Source organism: Zonotrichia albicollis, chromosome 1 (genome assembly GCF_047830755.1).
Source record: "Zonotrichia albicollis isolate bZonAlb1 chromosome 1, bZonAlb1.hap1, whole genome shotgun sequence".
Classification (NCBI taxonomy): Eukaryota; Metazoa; Chordata; class Aves; order Passeriformes; family Passerellidae; genus Zonotrichia; species Zonotrichia albicollis.
In genome coordinates this window covers 138148264-138170079 of record NC_133819.1, presented here as the reverse complement: position 1 = coordinate 138170079, position 21816 = coordinate 138148264, and the positions used below count along the sequence as shown (strand labels likewise).

Below are 21816 nucleotides of genomic sequence, written 5' to 3'. Positions count from 1 at the left end.
AAATTAATTTCTTTGCCAAAATTGGCTCTAAAAGAAAAATTGCAACCTGAAATTGATCAAATCCATGATGTTTTCCAATGGAAAAGATCAAAGTGCTCAACAGCCATGCATTAGCACACCAGTGTGTTCACTATGAAATTATTACAAAGCTTAAACATTCACATCTAGAAAAAGGTATGGTAATCATTAGAGATTTTCACAAAATAGAAAGAGGGCAAATAAAATCTTGTGCAGGCCCAAGGGACTGCAAGGAGTGCCAGGCACTTTCTATCTTGGAAGTTTGCCCCTATTTTTGTGTCACATTTTTCTCATGAAACCTTTCTCCAGCAATAGATCTCATTCAATTATAACTGGGAACGGTTTCTAATTTTTTTTTTTACCTTTAATAAATTCAATTAAAAATTCATCAGTTCTCCCAAACTCTAATCCCTACTTCTATTCTGTTTTAATGGCATGGATCTATTCACATTCATCCACCCATCTCACCCCTGATTAAATTAAGGTCAGTAACCTTTACAAAAGGCCACATGCGTAACACTCAGTCAAGTCATCAGGCATTCAAGTACCTGTAAAGTAAAGGCTAACATAGCCTGCTGTTAATGAAAAATAATAATAAAAAAAACCTACAAAAGGAGCAACAAGGAATGAACCTTGTTTCAGCACCATCTGAATTGGGAGAGGAGAAAAAAAAGAATAAAGAACCATTAACTTGCACCTAGGACATGACAGAAGAGTGATTTCATTCACAAAGGAAACAACACAGCTCTGTCCAACACAGGTGGACATGGGAGGCTTTGCCTGCTGTTCTCAGGAGCACTGGCCAGCGATGGCCACAGTGAGGGTAACACACAGAGTCTCTGAGCTGGGTCTGTGTCCAGCCCTTCCCCTGCATCCCGGGGCTGTGGGCACGGAGAGCGACGGCTGTGAGGGACATTCCTTCCCAGCACGACGGCTGCGCCCGGGCAACACACGCAAAGGGAAATGCTCCTACCTATCCTCATCCCTCTGGAGCTAAGCCTTCCATTGTCACTTGCTTAATTAGCAATCAGTAAACACAAGGGGCCTCGAATCACACTGAGAGTGAACTTTAGCACAGTCTCTTTCAGCCACCCCAAAAAGAGATGATAACAGAATGTTGAACAGCTTAAAAGCTTGGCCTGACTTGCTGCACTCCAAAAATAGTTACTTACTCTCTTTCTAACTGAAACTCCAACCCAAATGGCATTTACTAAAACCCAAGCAGAACTGTAGTTTTGTTTTAGTACGGGTCTCTCTTGTTGGCTACAGACCAGTGACTGCTTCCCAGAGGTGCAGATGCTCTGGTGGACATGGGTGCTCACTCACCTGCACATGGCACATGAGCAAAAACATAAGCCCTGAAAGCCTCATCCAGTGTTTGGCACATTCTCCAAAAAAGGAGTTTAAGGAGGTCTGTTCCAGTCCTTGAAGGAGCTACCTGATCTCCAAGTCATGGGAGCCACTGAGCCTTTCACTCTGGGAAATAGAATCAGTGGATTTCACCTTCCCATCCAGAACACCACACACAAACCTGAGAGCACAGGGAAGTGAGGTTCAGATTCTCACAAGATGTGGGCAGCTGAATTAGCAGCTCACCCAAACACAGACTGAAATATATCCTGCTCCCCTTCCCTCCCTGGCCTTGCCTACCTACTGCTGCCTCTTTACATTTCTCTCCACATGCTGATTTAACTCTCTAAATTGGCATTAGAAAAAGCCAATAAATCACTGGACAGTTTTCCGTGAAAGCTGAATGGGCTCACAGAAGCATCTGGTGGCCACCACCATGGCAGAAGGTATCAGGTGAGACTGCATGGCCAGGGAGTGGGAGAGCAATGGGAATTGAGGGAAAAGTGGCACCTCTTCCTTTCAGAAACTTAAGTCACTGCAGTCTCATATGTTTTGGCAGATTCCTTTAAAGATTTGGTTCAGATTTACAAGGGTATGTAGCGACAGGTCAAGGGGTAATGGTTTTCAACTGAAAGAAGGTAGATTCAGATCAGGTATTAGGAAGAAATTCTTTACTGTGAGGGTGGTGAGGCACTGGAACAGGTTGCACAGAACACCCTGGAGGTGTCCAAAGCCAGGCTGGATGAGGCTCTGAGCAACCTGGTCTAGTGGAAGATGTCCCTGCCCATGGCAGGGGGATTGGAACCAAATGATTTTCAATATCCTTTCCAACTCAAATCATTCTATGATTCTAAAACAAAATGCCAGGAACCTGATGGTCCTGTCCTACCTTGATGTGCTCTGTTTAAATACTGCAATACATATGCAAAGCAAAGCACCCTCTGCAAGTCTTCACATGTCAGGTTGCATTCAACATTTAGCAACATGTACTTTTCACTTTGACAGCAACTTTCTGTTTAGGGATAATAATCTTACCAGCAAGAGAAATTATTTGAGCTTCACAGCATTCTCTCTACAATCAGTAACTATTACTTTTACAAAGAGGAAATTGAGGCATGCCCTGGTTATGTGAGTTGCTTAAAGCTGCATATTAAATAGGTGCCTGAGCCTGAAGGAAACAGGTGGTCATTCTGGTCCAATTACTCTTCATCCCTACTAGATGGGACTGGTAGTGACTGAAGAGTCTCTACTCTTCATCCCTGCTACCAGACTGCCTGCTTACAAAGAAGTGAGGTATAGAAAGGCTTGCTGGTCTTCTGGGCATCAGCACTAAACCCTCTTGCTGTGACTTAACAGAGCTCCTCTTGGGGTGGAGATAATTACAGAGCACCCCAAAATGTGAGGGTTTGAAACATTTTTAAAGTGCTTATTTTCTTAGCAAACTGGAATGGCATCTTCCTGACCCAAATCACTGCTTCTGTTTTCACTCTTCAATGTAAAGAAACACATAAATAAGCAAAGGACTACAAAAAATAAACAACTGGAATATTTAAATTTAAAAACACTTATATTTGAAATGCTAAAACCATTTTGGAGCATGAGCAGCACTCATCTTTCAGAAGCAGGTTTTTTGTATGAGTTACCCTGCCCCAAGCATGCCTGGGAACACCACTGGTGCCAGGACCCAGTGTCTGACCATATGCTTTACTTCAGGTGTCAGACCTCCATGAGGGAATGTTTCTATATATTTGCACTTCCAAAAAAAAAAAAAAAAACGGAAAAAAGAGAAGCCCATGCTTTGATGTCAAATAAGCCAGTTTCAGGCCAAATTCCTGCACTGCAAGCACCAAAGTGCTTTCTTGCTTTCCATCACCACTCCTTTTACCCTCAGAACAAATCTACTTCTGGATGTTTAGCTGCCAAGAGGCACCACTGCCCGCAGCAGGGACTTGCACAGGCTCTGGGTGTTCCACAGGACCACCATGCCCGGGGTGCTGTGCCATCCATGGGCAGGGACACTCAGGTGTGCCTCCCTGAGCACAACACACGGCCCTGCAGCCCTGCTGTGCACGTGTGCCCCTGTGCTCCATGTCATGCTCCTCCACAATAATGCTTCTCTCTCCCTTCAAGGCAAGGCTGATTGCCTTTAAAACAGAGGTCCCCAACCAGAAGGATCTGCCCTTTCATTTGGCTCCTTGGAGATTCTCTAGTTTTCCAGCTGTCCAAAGGATTTCAGCTACAGGGGCTGCTACTGGCTTGGGGAAAACTGGAAAAAAAAGTTGGTAGTAAACAAGAAAGATTAATACTTTAGTTCTGTCCTGTTTGTGCTCAGTTTGTTTCTGAACCTGCTGCATTTTCCCCAGTGAGATTCCAGCGTTTAACTGCGCAGGGAAAAAGGAATGAAAATTGCATTGACAATCAAATGCATAAAAGAAAGAAATGGCAGCTCTGAAATATTCACAACCAACACAATTTTGATTAAAGAAAGAACTCTGTTTTTAATAGGTTTTTTTTTTGATCATTAAAAAAGTTTAAACCTGCATAGCAATCATTTCAAAAATAATTATTTAATGTTCCATAATGAAACTGTACACGACCTAGTCCCAGCGACAGCAGCGTGCCGGCGGTTCGGCGCGGAGCCGCGGCCGGCGGGGTCGGGCGCTCGCTGCCGGCGCACAGTCCGGCTCCCTTGGCAGCGGCCTCAGAGTCGTTCAATGTCTCGGTACTTCTTCCTCAGGATGGAGACCTGGTCTTTAAAGAGGACAGGGTCGAGCCTCATCTGCGAGTGGATCAGCGGCATATAGCCAAACCAGCTGGCAAAAGTGTTCATGCAGCTCTGCCGCTGGGCAAAGTGGTCGGGGTCGGCCCAGCGCGAGGCCCGGGACGTCTGTGAGGAGAGGAGAGCAGAGATCAGGGTCACCCTTGGCACACACGATGGTGGGAATGGAGGGAATGGTGGGAATGGTGGGAATGGAGGGAATGGCGAGAATGAATGGCGGGAGCTGGGCCAGGCATTCACCATGGCGCCCCGCCGTGCCAGGGCTCCGGGACACGCGGTTCTGTGGCGGCTGGAACCTGGCTAGGGGGCTCAAAGAGGGCAAGAACACCCTGCCCACAGCAGATCCAGCAGTGCTGAGCTGGACACCCCTGACTTCCCAAAGACAGCAGAGGACAGGGCAGTGTGGAAACATGAGTTTCACCCTGAGCCAGCCCGTGGAACACAAGAGCCACAAGCAGCACTCCCAAATCTTGCCAGCACTCTATTTCACCTTATCCCCCACTCTTCTTTCCTTCAAACCCTCCAGCTATTTCAGTGACACAACAAGTTCTTAAAAACCACCAGGAAAAAACAGAAAGCCATTGCTTTCCAGCAGAGGTGCACACCCAAGGCCAGGCCAGTTGCTGCCCATGGTCTTCATCCATAGAAAGAACAACTATTCAGGGTCAAACCTGAACTTTTGCAGTTCAGATCTGCAGGAATTTACAGACAAGTAATTTCAACCAGCTTGCAACTTAGATGGTCTTATGTGCTTGGCATTACTCTTGTGCGTAGTGCCCTGCAGTGAAAAGCAAGGTGCTTCCAGGAATCCCTCTGGCCAAGTCCAGTGCATCAGCACTGTCTCACAGACTCAAAAAATGGAGTCCCACACTACATCATATTTAAGTCTGACCCAAGGAAAACACCATGGTCTTTGACTGCATACATGCAAAATATTCTGGCATGATTTTCCAAAGTTCAGGGCAGCTGTAATCCCCGTGGAAGTCCATTGAAACTCAGCAGCTCTGGAAAAAAAAGGCCCTAGCAGCTTTAAAGCTGCTATTATTCATTGTCTGTACCTAAAGAACATTTATAAACATAATAAAGCTATTATTTAAGATAAAGTATGAATGTTGAGAACCTAGGGTTTTTTTGTGCCACTTCCCATGCATCTCTCTATAGCACTTATGTTTCCACTATACTTTAATAACAAATATAAATTGATAAAATCAAAGGATGTAAATTAAAACATGAAGAAGTAGGTAAAGTCAGGGACTTGCCAAATGACTGCGATAAGGCCTGTCCAGTTCAGCTCAAGTGGTAGATTATAATGTGCATTGATTGCAGCCTCCTGATTATACAGAGCCACTAAAGAGCCAGTAAAAGCTTGTTGCTAGAGGATTATAGCAGGTATTTTGGCCATTAACACTGAATTTCCATATGACTATTCATCTCTGTCACAACAGTGAGGTTATGTTAATTTTTTATTTGTCTTTCAAGGAATTATGAACATGGTCCATTACATTTCCCAAAGCTGCAGGAACAACTTGTCTGTAGGAGAGAGTTATAGTTCATGGCTGACTCGAGTCACCCGTGCTGTAAGATGAAAAATGAATGCTCCATCTTTGCCAAACAGCCAAAGCACAGCCCTGTGGAGAGGTGAGGCTGAAGCTGGAAGCAATAGGGACTTTCTGGATGGGACCTTCTTGTTCACAGAAGGTCTCCTGGGCACCCAGACGAGTCAGAACTGCTGAATGCTACCAATGCTACCTCAGGTACCAGCACAGTGACACAGAGATAAATGCAGTTTACAAACTGGCATGGCAACTCCCCAGTCAAAGGTCTGAGTAGTGCTACCAGGGGAAAATGGGAGGGGAAAATCGAGGGTCCTTGTTTCACCTGCCCCCCAGTAATGGTGGTGCTGTTTGCACTGAGATCACTGACACCATGGCAGCACAGAGGGGAGGCTGCTCAGGACTCCCTATTCCCCTCATTGCCCTCTCACAGAGGGTAGGAGGACAAGTGTCCCCACACCACCATGTATCCCTGTTACTAGAGGTACTTCTGCAAGGACAGAAGGCTTATCCAGTATGTGGAAGAGGACCTAAAACAAGCACTTCATGGCTGCTAATGAGTGATGGCATGACTGTGGGATAAAATGTTCCCTGTGGGGAAAAAACACTTGCATATCACAAATTATCTCTGTTGTGACAGTTCAGTGTCAGTGCTTGAATCACACTATATAATTTAAAATAGCACAGGGACAGCCTGGTACATTATATTAATCAATAATAATAAAAAATAGAAAATCTTTCTAGAATTTACTTATGCTTCTAGCATTCCATGACCATGTGACTAGGTCTTGGGTCTAGAATACTTAGAAAATTAGGGTTTAACTGGAATTCAGTCACCATAATCATCAGTTTCAAGAGTTTGGGATCACCAGGAATAACATCATGTCAGAAAACTATGAAGGGAAACAGCATTCTCAGTAGCTGTTTGCTGCTTTGCTGGTTTTCTTTTTTCTTCATTATAATAAGCATATCTAAAGTCTATTCACAGTTCTGCTAAACTAGAAACTGCAAAAATATTTGACAGAATTGTACCACTCTGTAAGCTTAACCTAGAAGTGAACCTGTTACATTATCAATACATCCCAACTGCTGAAACATGCTGTGATTACATACCTGTCCCATCATGGTCTCCTTATACTGTTTTTTCTGTGTTACTTTGATTGGAGGCAATTTTGTCACAGCTGACACCAAAAAATTCATTAGAATGTCCTCACAATTGGCCAGTTGGTCCACCATATTCTTTAGGCTGGCAGGCAGGTAATGAGTGTACAGGTAGTGATAATATCTGAAAACCAACAGCAGTGTTATTAATACAAGTCACTGGGCTTTCAGGGATCCAGGACATTTCTATCTCAGTTGAAACCCAAGTTTTGTACTCATCTCCCCATATAGCACTTCCTTTCTTTGGTCTCACCCTCCAACAAGAAGGGAAAACAAATCAGTTTCTCATCAGGACTGTAAACAGCGCTAAAGGAGAAAGAGAACATGTAACCTTTTCTGCAACCACGTTGAAGGAAACAATGTGGGCCTAAGTACCAAGATAATGGACAAGGAGGAAGGAGAGCCCCACTGTGCTTCAATGTGATAGACAACACTGATGAATCCATCCTCCCTATTTTCTTCCCAAACTGTTCAGTTGGAAAGAACTTGCATTAAAACTGCCCTACTACTGTTCTCATTGTTGAAATTATTCTTCTTTGGGTCTGTATCATCCCCTGTGGCCTGTCATCTCCTTAGTGGGGGTGTGGATTAGAGATTCCAGAATTTTATTTTTCTTTAAATGTAGAGAGGACCTTGGTCTGCTGAAGTTCTAACAGCATAGGTTTTCTCCAACATGCTGCAATATGCTGAACTGTCACATGCCCATTGTACTACATTTCTAGAGTAGCCAGAAGACTTTGCAGTCTGTAGCTGTCAGCCAACACATACCCAGAGCTGGTCTGGAAGTAACCTCCTTTCTGCTATGCTACAGGCCATTCAGCCAAGCAGCTTAATGAATTTGGGAACTCTTTGAAGTATGTAATTCCTGATGTTAAAAAGAGCAGTCCGACTGCCTCAAAACACAAGTGACTTCAAAGAGACCCAACAAGTGCAGTAATGATTACCAGATCCCCAGAGCTCAACCAAGAACTTAAATTATTACCCCATAAAAAGTAGACCCACTTACTATCTTTTTTCCCCCTCCCCAGAAGAATGTTCTTCACACCCCACCCCCTCTTTACTATTATGTTTCATATAGAAAGAAGAAGGATAGCAGATGCTCTTGATTCTTACTTGTGGTAAATAGCAGCTCCTGTCAATACCATGGAATAGTCATTAGTCCATTTGGAGGTATACCCCCACCTTTCCTTAGTGTTGTCCCAGAAGTGACTGCGTGCAGGATAGCCTACAATCCTCTCTGGAAAGCTCTGCCAAACTGTAAAGGCAAAATCCACCTGTGGACAAAGGTACAGGCCAAATGAATACTGAAACTGTTTCAACAAATGTCAACAAAACAAAATACAACCTTGCCACTAATTCACAGTTCAAAATCTTGGAACTGTTGCAAAACAGTAATTCTGTGTATTCATCAGTAAATTAAACTGACTGCTTGACATTTTGCCCTATAATTATGCACATTTTAATGGTTCCTGTTAAAGGGAGTCTAGAGCATCACAGCATTACATTAACATTTTCAAGCTTGCCCTTTACATATCAAACCTTTTCAAGTTACAGAAAGAATGGGTGTAGGTGCATGTATTTATACCTTGATGCAACACCAAGGGGTAATGGCCATGTGGTAAACTGAAATTTCTGCACATCTTCATGCATTGCACCTACCATTATAATCACTGTTAACACAGAGCTTGGAAAATCAGGAGTCAAGCACTTTAAATGGTAAAGGTGGCTCAGTGAAAATAAAACAGTCAGTGTGGAGTCCTTTTATATTTTCTGTTTTGAGCCTTCTGAAGACCATGTCAGTCATACTTTCAAGACTGTCAATATGACCAAAAAGGTTCAAGATATAGCTTAATAAAGAGGAAGATAAAATTCCCATTTAGTTAAATTGCATAGGGAGCCCAAATGTTATGAAAAATGCTTTATATTCTATGAGACACAAGACTATATCAAATGCTCAAATGCTGCCAATGGCATTTTTTAATTTTATTGCCTTGCTGTAGCTACTCTAATAACTCAAATCTCTGAGAATTGAGAAGTGACAGGACATTGCTACCCCATGATCCTACCAAACAAAATCTAGTGATAATAGGAAAGGGATGATCTGGGTAGTTTGCAAAAGGATTGTCAGCCTGATATTTGACAAGAGTTTGGTAAAAATATATATGGAAAGATTTTATCAATGGTTGGCAGTCCCCACCCTTCAACTTAGATTTTGGAGCTCAAGCTAGACTGAAATTTTTTAAGAGTTATACACAATTCTTATTGTTCTATTCAAACCCAAAAAAAGAGGGCTTTGTTTCTGCACTGCACATTAGGCTCCCCTCAGTACCAGAGGGACCTAAAACTTCACTCAAAAGTGTTTGAAAAACCTTCCAAGAATGCAGTCAAAGTTAAGGGTGTAGAGGTTAGGTAAAGAATAGCTGCTCTGAGAACAGTCCCATTTTGTGTTGATTACTGTCAGATTTCTCACATTTACAGTGTTTTTATGAAACAGAAGAGTCGCACATGGGCTGAAATACAAAGTTAGGGCCTGGTTATTTTCTTTAAAGTTGTTTCAAGGAATCTGAGGCCAACCAGAAAGACAATGTGCACAAATCAGTTACCGTTGTGATAGTTCTGATCTCATCCAAATCAATACCACATGAAAGAACTGAAGGGTTTTTTTCCCTATAAAGGCCTTTCCCATAAAACGTGACATCTGTTTTCTTTACAGAAGTCTGAGAATCTCAAACTTAAATAAATAATAAAATTGCTGCACCCAATGCCCTCTCTTGTGCTTTCAAGTATCTGCCCTTGCACTAGGGAGATGCAGTAAAGCAATCATCCTAAGAGAAAACTCCCTTTATTAGAAAAGCCTCTCAGGTCTCATCCTAAGTAATTTCCAGCAGCACTGCCACTCTTGGCTGATCACCAGGAAAACCCAACCAAGCTAGCAATCTCTTAAACCTCTGGATCATGACCCACACTGATTGCTAATGACTTCCCATGCACACACCCTCTGTGCCTGTGGAACAGCTCCTCTCACAGAACAATCACCCCCCCGTTCTGTTGAGAATGGAAAACCTTTACACACCGGGGTCAGACAGTCCAGAGGATGTGCCTGGTGACTGCTGCTCTCAGTGGGAATGTGATTGTCTTTGACCATGTTTCTAAACTGCCTTTTCTGGGCCTTGTAGCTGTGCCACCACAACCCTCCATGGGTAGTTAGTTTCAAAGGAGATGTCACATCTCACTGGTGTAAGCTGTACCGTGGGGGAAGTGAAGCAATAGAGAGTTCTCTCTTCATGGAGAGCCACCAAGCAGAGCTGCTGGTGGTGGCACCCTGGCAGAGACAGGCTGGAGCTGCAAGGTGGGCTGTAGCAAGAGCTGGCCAGCTGGTTCCATCTGTAGTACAGGGACCAGGGGGCTCGTAGAGCAAACACCCACTGCACAAACACAGGATCAGCTGTAAGTTGCTCACAGGAGCAACAAAGAAAACAAAGCAAAGTAATAAAGCCACAAAGAAAAGTGTAGGCTGCCTCACACAACAGCAAGTATTTGTGCTTCAAAATGTTTAGGGTAAAACATGGCCAAGTCAAATGAGAAACACTATTTATTTCACATTTCATATGTGTTCCAGAAGCCTGTATGACTCTGAAGTTTGCAGGATGACTAAATACCAGTCAAAACAAAACAAAGCCTCAAATCCTCAGGGAATCCACAGGCTGGATTGCTGTAAATACCCTGTCAGGGCAATGAAGTACCTTAGAAGTATTACCATGATCCCCAGGGCAGCTGAGATGGGACCCTTCATCCTGAGCAACAACCTGCTTAGGAAGTCCAGCTCAAGGAGAAATGTCTTTTATTGCTTTGGGGTTTCTTTGGGCTGTGCAGGGCTTTGCACACAAGTGGTTTGGCAGCGGCCATATTCTTCCTCATCTAGCAGAAACTGCCAAGGTGTAACACTGGCATCAAACAGGTTCAATGTCAACTATTTCTTTCATTTTTGAAGTAAAAGAGGGCTACCAAGGCTATTTCTTCGGCAGTCTAACCACAGCACAACATCTGTACAGGGGACAAGAGCAGTTGCAATCTCATCCATTTAGAACAAATTCAGTGACATCTTAGGGTATATAGCAGTGACTGAAGACTAATGTTACACACTTCTTCACTGACATATAAGTACTGGCAGCATCACTGAAAGATCCTCATCACTGAGAGAAATGCATTTTTATGTAGGTGAAGTGGGGAGAGCAGAATGACCATGGACATGGAGGAAAAAAGGGAAAACAAAAGAAAATCGAGTTTTTCAAGCTATTCCCTGGCCATCATTAATAATGTATTTCCCAAATATTGCACTCTATATAAACTGTCATCGGTTTCCCTTGTGGTTCTCAGGAAGAGGTTCTAGAAATCAATACTCATCCCAGTTGTAAAAATTGGTTTTCTACAGTATTTTTCTTTTCTTAGTGCTATCTTGCTCTTGGCACAGACACTCAAGCACCTAAACTAGCAAAGAACTCCAATTTTATGGGCTGACACAATGGAGAAGGAGCGTTCCTCAGTGAAATCTGCACCAGGGTGGCAATGCTGTATTTTGGAGTGATAGCAGTCCCTCTCTGCTGACAAGCCTTCCCCCTCTACTGATACTGTGGGGGGATAAGCCACCCCAGTCACAAAAGTGAGAGCAGAATATTAAAGCTGACTGCTCTCGGCTGCCTACACCCGCCTGCAGCTATGTTACTAAAATAATAAAGAACGGAAGCACCATATGCTAATGATGAGCCAATTAACCAGGGCAAAAGCTCCTCTGATGGCAAGCAGTGGCAGGGCTGCTGAAACAAGTGCAACACCCTAAATCTGAGCAGTGCAGACGGAAATCTTGTAACATTTGCTCACTGGCAATGGCAAGAGCAAACCTGCTGTGCTCAGCTGAGCCCAGGAGCCGAGCAGAGTCCCAGAGACCCGTACTTACCTCAGTGGTTGAAAGCACGGTGTCCTCATCCAGGCTCAGCACTGCGTCTGTCACGATGTTGTCGTAGGGTAGGAAGCGACTGCTCATAACCTGTATGTATTCAAGGCAGGAAGGGGAGGAAATAAAAATCACTTGAAGGACTCATTTCCAAGGCAAATAATTTTATTCCTCACTCTTATTTCCTTTTGTCCGAGGTAGGTGGCATATTTCTGTCTGATGGAAAGGACCCTTCAGCTCAAAAGTGAAGGAGTGTCATTTTTGTCACTCCAGCAGTCAGCCTCTACCTTCTATCTGAGGAGTAATTTCTGAACAGACTTCCCTCTTTGCAGCAGGCTGCTTTTCTTTAGTGACAAACAGCACTGGTCTGTACTGATAATTAGATGTGCCTACAGCTTCTTTGTGGAGGATATTTTCCCTGGTGGCTAGGACTGTCCCTCTGCTCTCCTACAGGGTGTGAGGATCAGAGGTAATGAACGCTGAGAAGGACTTTGCAGCCTTCATAAGCTTGCACAGCTGGGAAACCAAACAGCCCAGGCTGTGTGTGAAGGATGTAATACTACCAGGATGGTGCAACATTCTCCATCAGAAAAGGAGAACATACTAAAGAACTCAGGCTTTTAAAGCTCAAATCAAGCTTTATCTGCATGAAGAATTATATAGGTATTGTAGCATTTTAAGAAGTCACATTCTTAAATGGCCTTCCAGTACCTGCAGGGAGCCTGAAAGAAAGATGGAGAGGGACGTTTTATAAGAGCATGTAGAGACAGCACAAGGGGGAATGAATTCAAACTGACAGAGAGGAGGTTTAGATTAGGTATTAGGAAAAAAATCTTTTCTGTGAGGGTGGTGAGGCACTGTAACAGGTTGCCCAGAGAAATTGTGGATGCCCTATCCCTGGGAGTGCTCAAGGCTGCACAGGGCTCTGAGCAACCTGGTCTAGAGAGAGGTTTCTTGGTCCATGGCAGAGGGGGTGGCACTGGATAGTCTTTAAAGTCCTTTCAACTCACACCATTCTATATATAAAAAACCTATACACAGAATAAGCTTTTTAAAGATACAGCAGACAGTCCTCAAAGTAATAGGAAATAGATGGGAAAGCTGGATCAAAAAGATAACAGCAAGAAATGAAAATCCATATGGTTTCTTTATCACACTAAATAGCACCTTTTGAGAACTCATGAAGAATAACAAGGACACAACAGTTTGTTTCCCTCATTTACTAAGACAAACAGCCTGGTTAATTACTAGACTTCTCTACCAATTTACTATGCCAAGAAAAAACTTCAAAGGTCAAGCCCAGTAAGAGGAATCCACTGTACAGAAACAGGGACATGGAGAAGTTTTACACAACCCTCCTAATTGACATGGTCAGTTCTACATCCCCTGCAACCTGTTTGGGAACAGGTCTTTGGAATCTATGCCCTTATTCAGAGAAAGATCTGTCTCTATAATCAAGATGTCCACAATGTCTGTCTGGAGAGCACTCCTTCATCACTGTGATGGCCTTGGTGCAGGGAGGCAGGGCTATGATGAAGAGGTGATGTGCCTGGGGCTGAGGGTTTTGCTCTGCTTACACTAAGATGAAGCAGAGCAAGCAGCAGCAGGACACCCATATTCTCATCCCTAATATTTTACAGACTGTGCAAAAATTTTAAGTAGTACAGCAGTCAGGACTTGCCACGTATTTTTTAATAGCTAAAGTACCATTTTGTAAAATGGGTGTTATAATATTTGATTTCAAGGGAAGAGTGAAGGTTTGGTAAAGGCAGACCACCATGATCAGCTGCATGGAGTACTGGTGCCTGTCAGCAGGCCTTGGCCAAGTTTGGAGATGAAAAGCAGTTTCTTTGTGCAACTTTTGAACTGTGTTGCTCTGGCTCTGCAAACTCGGTCCAAAAAACCAGCTTTGCACATAAGAAGCCATTTGGCATATGCTGGGATATTAGAGGGAAGAGACTGTCCACTATAAACACACCTTTATGTACTCAGGAGACTCATTTGTAATCTAAACAGTGCCTGGGGCCAATTTCTACAAACATTATAGTACTGGTCAGAGATTTCTCCTCTATCTCACCTCTGCTAGTTTTAGAAAAAGAAAATAAAAACACTCAGAACATTCAAAAGTCTCAGAAATCTCTACAACCTTTCTTGGCCCTGCAGCAATTCTCCTGATACTGTTTATGTGGCTAGCTAAGGTCAGAGCCTTTAGCTGCCAACCTTGCAGGGTCTTGTTAACATGATGAGGAGAAAAGACAAAATTACACATTCAAAATAGGATTGTACAGGCAAAGCAACTAAAAGTTTCCTTTGCCAACACAGAGCTGTGGAGCCAGCTGACAGAGACTGCAGAGAGGTCCAGCTCAAATCTGTTTCAGATTCTAGAAGTAAGAAGTCCTGCTCCTCTCAGGCCTGCATTGGGAAAGGATTCATCCACTTAAGTGAGTCTTTTCTCATCTGATGGCATCTATTTTCACTTTGTGAAAGTACAAACAAGACATGTGTGTTGCACAGCAAGAGATGACATGGTGATTTTATTCCCACACAAGTGTTCCAAGACCCTTCTTTTTTTTTTTGATGACAGCAGTACCTCTCAAGTACCATAAAAGAAGATACTTTTCAAAGGCAATTTCTCATTTTTAACTCTGCTTTTGAGTCCATAGCTGACCCCCAAGTCTTGCATGTGACTTCTCAGACTCAAGGAGTGCAGCTGCATCACTACTTTCATGCACCTGCAGAGAGATGGAATCTCCAACGATGGGGTCAGCCCTTTCTGCTGCTGGGGTCACATTTCAAAACTGAGTCCCACCTGTGAATCTCCGATTCAGGGCATTAATTGTCATGCTGATGATTTCTGAGTGCACAGGGCCCATGCATGAAACACGAATCTCCAACTAAGCTGGTACAAAAGGCCAAGGAATAGAAGGGAGCTGTCATTTTGTTGGGAACTACAAAGCTTTCACCAAAGGCGCTGCAAAACTAAATTCCCGTCCCATCAGAGAATGCAGGCAACCTTTCACCATGCTCCTCTCCACCTACCTTGCTTTCTCCTTCAATGACTATGACAGGCACAGAAGTGGCAGGCCAGCGGTGTTTGGCTGGGAGGGGTTTATCACAATTCCATAAAACAATAATCTGAAAGAGAATATTGGACCATGATCAAAGACCTTGCGGCAACGCAGCCCATATTCTAAGGTTTCAGATTTCCAGACAGACGTGTTAGATTCAAGTTAGGATTTTCAAAATCCAAAGCAATGTAACAAATCTGCATAAAAATAACACTTCCTACATTGATTTAGCCCAATCCAACTGCTTACAATATATATCCTCTCAGGTAAATATAGGATGGGCAGGAACTTGGAAGTCGCTGTCTCAGCCATATGATACAGATGTGACTGATTTACTGTGGCTCTCATTAAAGGCAAAACTGCTTGTGACACTCCACTGCAAGAGGGTGCTCCTACTGAACTCCCCAGGGTTTTATTTAGAGAAGCCAAAATCCTGGCACTAATGAGATTAAAAGTCACAGCAGAAGGAAGGAAGATCACGTAACAGCTCTTGAGGCATAGGCATCCTTGTGCAGTTTGCAGCACACACAATGCTGGTCTTGAAAGTGCGCTCATTACTTTACCTGTCTCATGTAACAATGAGTTTAATTACTATCTCTATTCCACTCCCATTATACTCAGAATTTTTATTTCCCATGCATGTAGGTCATAGACCATAGAAATCTCAGAGGAAAGAAACATCAGAATTGAAACAGAGGGCTGAAACAGGGCTGACTCACAAGGCTCCACATTCCTGGCAGAGTGGTTTGTCTCTGCTGTGACTGACAGCCAAACAGTGCTGCTTACCTGTGCACAGTACTGGGACTTGGCTACAGCAACCAGGAGTTTCAGCACAGGCTGAGATTGGGAAACCAGGGGAGTAACTGCGTGGATAACGGCAGTGAATGTGGAAAGAGGCTTCAGACCTGAAGTGAAGAGAGACATGTTCAGTAAAGACAAAATCGCCCCAGTTATTACAGATTAAAGGACTTTGGGGATGGAAAAAACAATCTGCACTTAATGCAAACCTTGCCAGGTTTTTTTAGGTCATCTCCCTTCCTCTCAGATACCAGATGCTTCAGAGGAGATCACACTTCCCTTTAACTCCCACTCTGCACCTTTAACATCCACTCTGAAATACCGGACTCCAAAACAATTATTTCCTTTTCTTACTCACTCTTTCCACAGATGTTCTGTTATCTCTCTTTTTCATCCAGTTTGTCCCACAATATTGACATCTAGTTTGTTCAGCCAAATGTCTTTCTCAACACAGGCTCTGTTTTGCTGCCTGGCTCTGGATGCTTGATGTTTTTTTACAGATTATCTCCACAAATTCCAGGAGCTTATTCATTTTCCTCAGTTCCATTACAGCCTGTGTCAGATTTTTGCTCTTTCTGGGTTGATTCCTATCCACATGAATCTTCAATTACATCCTGAGCTGATAATTCTGCTTGCATCCTTGCCTTCCATTTTTAAATTTTTGTCTCGCTATGATTTCCTTTTTTGCCAGGAATAACACATCCTACTGGTGCCTACCCTTCCTTACTGCTCTCAACCTTATCTAAATTCATCAGTGTGGGGGTCATAGTTGTTTTTCATCAGAATTAGCACAGAAACCTTCTTCTCCCTTTTTTAACACAGTAACTGTCAATTTTTAGCAGGTGAGCAGTACAGATCCACACAAGTGGGATGGCAGAGGCTGAGCCAAAAGTAGCAGCAGTCTGGTAAGCAGAATCCCTTCAGCCTGGAGGCACATTCGCCTGCAGAACTCATTGTTCAAGCTCTGCTTCAGGAAAAAGCCATGAACCTAAGCTCTATTACTTCCTTCTAGTGGGATTCATATGAAGACACATGGTATGCAGAGTAAATCCATACCAAGTGTGCACTCCAATAAAAAGTGTCATGGGTAAATTACCACTTTCCCAATTTGCCAAGCAGAAATAAACACAGAAAGCAAAAAGCTATTCCTCTTATGTCCCCTCAGGCCATGAATGGGTCAGCAACTCAGGCATTAATTACCAGCAACTGAAAAGTATGAGGGAACATACTTTTTTTTTTTAAACAATCTCTGCAAGCAAGAGGCACATGATGCATGTTGATGAGTCAGATGTTACAGTCTACAGTGGGCAGTGAAGACTGAGACAGGATAAATGAAAGGCATCATTAACTAGAAATGAATGGTAAGTCACTTGGCACATGCTACTCAAAGACAAAACTTCAAAATTCCACTAGAAATTCCAGATGTTACTACATTATAGCAAGGATTCACTCACCAAGATTAGCATAGTAGTAAGGAAAATCTCCCAGATATGAGGAATATTGTGGCAGTACAAATAACCCTCCAGGATGTTTGTTCCATATTAAGCTGTTACGTGATATGTGCTTAAATATTCTGTCCTGAATAATCTGGAAAACAAGAGAAATAATGATTTTAAATAGACTGTCATAGTCACTGGTAGAAGCTTCAGGGACTCCAGCTGACTGGAATCATCACCCATTCTGCAAAAAGCTGAGGCACACAAATTACTAGACCCTCCTCCTGCACACTCTGACACCACTTCAGCAGCTCAGACTTTGTGCCATAGGTTTTAGAGCACCTGATTAGTCTCTCTGGACACAGGGACCATACAATTTATTGCTTTTTATAATTCAAGTCAAATATTTTGTCTATTTGAGTATCTTAGCAGTTGTAAGCCTGATTAGTTCATTGTCAGCTTTACTATCCAAAACTCACAGAAGACAATTATTTGAAGATGGCATTAAAAGCCAGATAATATTAGGAGATAAGGAGAGTATTCAAAACCAAAAAGACTTTCAGCAAATCAGGCTGCACTAATTATTAATTTTTTCTTAATTATAAAGGGATATTAGCATTCAGATGCATCACTGATTCCACATCTCAGTTCTGCAACAGTTCCTCATTGGATGAAACATGATCTTTTCCCAACTACTGCCTGACTCTATAGGGTGCCAAAACCAGAGATTCTTAGATTTTTGAGGTCAGATCAGATTGCTATGTCATCTACTTTATCACCTAGAATACCGCAAGCAAAAAAAGAAAAAATAATACCAGGCCATACAATTAGTGTGTATTTATGAAATTACAGTTGCTTCGCATGGGATGCCTGATTGCAGGAACAAGAGTGGTTCTTACACTGATGGGAAATCCTTTAAACTTCCTGCAAAGGCATAACAAGATTCAGTGGTGGGAATCTCTAATAGGACAAATTCAGCCTCCAAAGAAGGTGCAACTTTCTAAGTGCAGTACACTCTTGAGCCACATATTCTTACAGATTTGCTTTCCCTTGGAGCATTAGAAGTTAGCAGGTCTGGAGATGGAATGCTGCAAAGGGCCAGTGGGTGGTGAAGGATGAATTTTCTCCCAAGCTGGCTAAGCAGGAATGCTCTGCCCTCTTCTGCAGCTCATCTTTTGTTATCTTCCAAGGAGGTTTCCATGTATCTGGCAGTTTTTGAAGTGCACAGGGCTTGAGTGCCAAGAACATGTTGGTTGTTCTCACCCAATGTCTCTGGCCTTAACACAGACATATCTGGGTGAAAGTTCATGTCTCTGAAGCTGGACTGAAGTGTAGGAAAACCAAAAAACAAGCAAAGAGACCCACCACAAGAAGAACAAAAGCAGCTGCTGCACTCTAAGCAAGCTAAAATCTCTGTAAACTCCTAAGTTCAGGGACATTTGGTCAATACATGAATAAGTATTGCCACAAGCAGCCATTTTCCTGGAATTTTTGATTGCCATGACAAGAAAAGATTAAAACACCAGTTACATTGTGTTAGACAATCCACTGCTGGTGGCAATACATGTACTGCTAAACTGGGGCAGATGTTAAATGCATGCTTTTCTGAATTTTGCCTACAGCCAATTACCATAGCTAATATGCAGTAATTCACTCACATGAGTAAGTTAATTTAACTTTTTGTTTTGGAATAACAGACTTAGGACTGTAATGCCATCACTGACAAGAATGTATGTGAATATTTCTAGTTGAGAAGTGAGGGTATCAGTTGTCAGATCTCCCACATGGCAGTGGGGATAGGAAAAAACACAATGACTGTTGTTTACCCAACTGCAAGTTATGCCACTAAACAAGAGCGAACCTGGAAAGTATTTATTTTTGAGTGCTTACCACAAAGCATAAATACTGCAGCTCCTCCCTCTTGCTGTCTCAGAACTGGGGCAGAATTGGACAAGTAGAAGTCTGTAAATTTACCTGGCCAGGAGGTTTACCCAGGCAGAGGAGTTTTCTGGGCACTGGCAGCCAGCAAGGCTGCGGGGCAAACACGAGGCTCGTGTTCCGCGCCCGGAGCCGGCGCAGCTCCAGCCCCGGTGCCACAGCAGCTGCGGCTGCCTGGGAGCCCCTCAGCCTCCCCAACCTCACCTGAGGGCTCCTGCATCCTCCTGGGGAGATGCTGACGTGGTGCACCACAGGAAAAAGTGCACTCTCCTGGGCCTACATATGCAACCTAGCTATCAGGACAGAGGGGGAAAACCTGGCAGAAAGAGAACTAAAAAGTCTAAAAAAAATAACATGGAGGACACAAGGAATTAAAATGTAGAGTGTACAGTGTTGCACATATTGCAGAGACAGCATTTACCTGGTCTCTCCAATGATGAGGCATGACAAGAAGTTTAATAAAAGAAAGGAGTTAGGATCTCTGGCAAGATCTCCTTCTTCTTTTTGGAATGCATTAATAGTCCAATATTTTTGTCTCCCTCATCCTCACACTTCAAAAAGTTCACATATTGCCCTAATCATTGCTGCTTTTCAAAAGGCCCTAGCCAAGCACCCAGCATTTATTTTCTGTACTTTGTGCTGCCCCTCTCTCCTCCTTTTCCTGAGTGGAGGACTGGGGATGCAGCGCAGGGATGTTTTGGGTTTGCTTTAAGAGAAGATGAAGCTGAAGAAGTGCAGATATGCTGGAGCAAACGTCCAATGGTGCCTGCAGCAGCCACTGCTGCACTGCCAGAGCTCCCCCTCACCAGCCTGCAGCAGACACTGGTGAGCATCACTGCCTAACCCACACCTTGTCCAAGATACCGGGCACCTCCTCTGTGCCTGCCAAATGGGTGCTGGCCAAATTATCCAAACATCTTATTTTGGGCTATCAGCTGGTTGGCTTAGGCCACTGTGTTGGGGTATAGTTCATTTTCTTCACAGTGGCTGCTATGGAGCTGTGGTTTGGAATTGTGCTAAACACAGGGTTAACACTGTAGAGAGGTTTTTGTTATTGCTGAGCAGGGCTTGCACAGAGCCAAGGCCTTTTCTGCTTTTCATACAGCCACAGTGTCGAGGAAATTGGGGGTGCCTGGGAGGCTGGGAGGAGACACAGCCACCATGGGTGACCCAAACTGGCCTAAGGGAAATTCCAGACCAAATGACATCATGCTCAGGATATAAAGTGAGGGGAAGAAGGAGGAAGAGGAAGACATTTGGAGTGATTGTGTTTGTTTCCTCAAGTCACCATTACACGTGATGGTGCCCTGCTCTCCTGGAGATGACTGAACACCTGCCTGCCAGTGGGAAGCAGTGTCTTAATTCCTTGTTTTACTTCATCTTTTATGTAGCTTTTGCTTTCCCTACTAAACTGTATTTATCTCAACCCATGAGTGTTCTGGCTTTCACCCTTCCAGCTTCCTCCCTGACCCCACTGGTGGGAGAGTGAGTGAGCAACTGCCTGGGGCTTGGCTGCTGGCTGGAGTTGAACCACAACAGCCACCAAATGCTGTGAGATGATCAAGGAACTTAAAATGTTTAATGTTTCCAGAGGTGTGCAGAATAAAGGGCTGTGATGTCCTTGCAGACATCTGATTTGGTGAAGACTTTTTCTGTGCTGATATCCTCAGACAGGGACATACACTGGCACTGCAGTTAGTGGGCAAGTGATTATTCTGATGATATCTGGAAACATCAGAGCACTGTGACACAACAGTATTACAACAGAAGATGGATTACATCCACATACAAAAAAAAATCCTGCTAGGAATTTACTTCCAGGCATTAGATTTTACGAAGAGGATATACTGCTTGCTTGCAGGTTTCAGACAACAAAAGTCACTCTCAGCTGTATTAATCCTTTCCTAAGGAAAGTTAACATGGGACTTTACTTAGGCAAGTTGAAATGTGAAATGAGTGAAAAGAAAATAATTCCTCTTAGCTGTCTCAAAAGCTTGAGTCCTGAATTAAAAAACAACAAGAACAACAACAAAATCTCAAACCAAAATTGGTCTCCCAAACAGATGAAAAAACCCAGAACATCAACACCAGGCATACATTAATTGGTTCATTAAACTAAATCTTCTGGGAAGACTTTTGTCTTGACTTTGATTTTTCTGCTCTGAGCAGAAACTTCAGCTTGCTGGTTACCCATCTGCTTTAGCTTTAGAGGTTTTGCTGTCCCTTGGGCTCCTGAAGCCACATGGACCAATGTGTCCCAAAGCAGCACCACAGACGCATGTGTGCGCACTGGAACTTGATGTGATGGACACCAAGGCTGTGGGAGCTGCAGGTTTTATGTGCCCTGGAGTCCAGGGCCAGCACAGGCAGGAGAGGGGCAGTGGGAACAGCCATGTGCCCCTGTCCTTTTAGCAACCCCTACCAACAAGACGGCACATGCAGGGAAGGCAGAGGATGCCTGAGGCACCTGATGGACCCTGGGAGCACTTCTGGGAGGCTTAATTAAACTGTGAGCAATGGCACATGGTCTTCCACCTTTGTCTGATCCTGGTGTGGGCTGTGGTAATTATCACTACCTCATCAGTGCTCATGAGGAGTTTGAGGATGAAGAGCAGTTCCCAACAGGTAGCACAGATGAAGACATGCTCTTCTGAGGGCAATGGGAACACTGTGAGGATGGCTATGCCAGGGGCTCTGCAAATGTTCCCTGCCTGATTTTCTTCACTGGCATGGAAAAATCCAAGGGACTGCTTTGCAGCAGCTG

The 21816-nt window shown here is 43.6% G+C and overlaps 1 protein-coding gene across 1 annotated transcript in view; it reads right to left on the bottom strand.

Annotated features, from left to right (window-relative positions):
• Nucleotides 1–287: 287 nt before the first annotated feature.
• EXT1 (exostosin glycosyltransferase 1) overlaps nucleotides 288–21816 on the bottom strand; it is a 179303-nt gene continuing 157774 nt past the window's right edge. The window contains exons 5-11 of the mRNA XM_005479554.4: nucleotides 17133–17265; nucleotides 15667–15785; nucleotides 14852–14947; nucleotides 11816–11905; nucleotides 7975–8135; nucleotides 6814–6985; nucleotides 288–4255 (exon numbers count right to left, since the gene is read on the bottom strand). Of these exons, the coding sequence (XP_005479611.4) occupies nucleotides 4070–4255; nucleotides 6814–6985; nucleotides 7975–8135; nucleotides 11816–11905; nucleotides 14852–14947; nucleotides 15667–15785; nucleotides 17133–17265 (957 nt within the window). The 3' untranslated portion in view covers nucleotides 288–4069. The remainder of the gene's footprint in view (nucleotides 4256–6813; nucleotides 6986–7974; nucleotides 8136–11815; nucleotides 11906–14851; nucleotides 14948–15666; nucleotides 15786–17132; nucleotides 17266–21816) is intronic.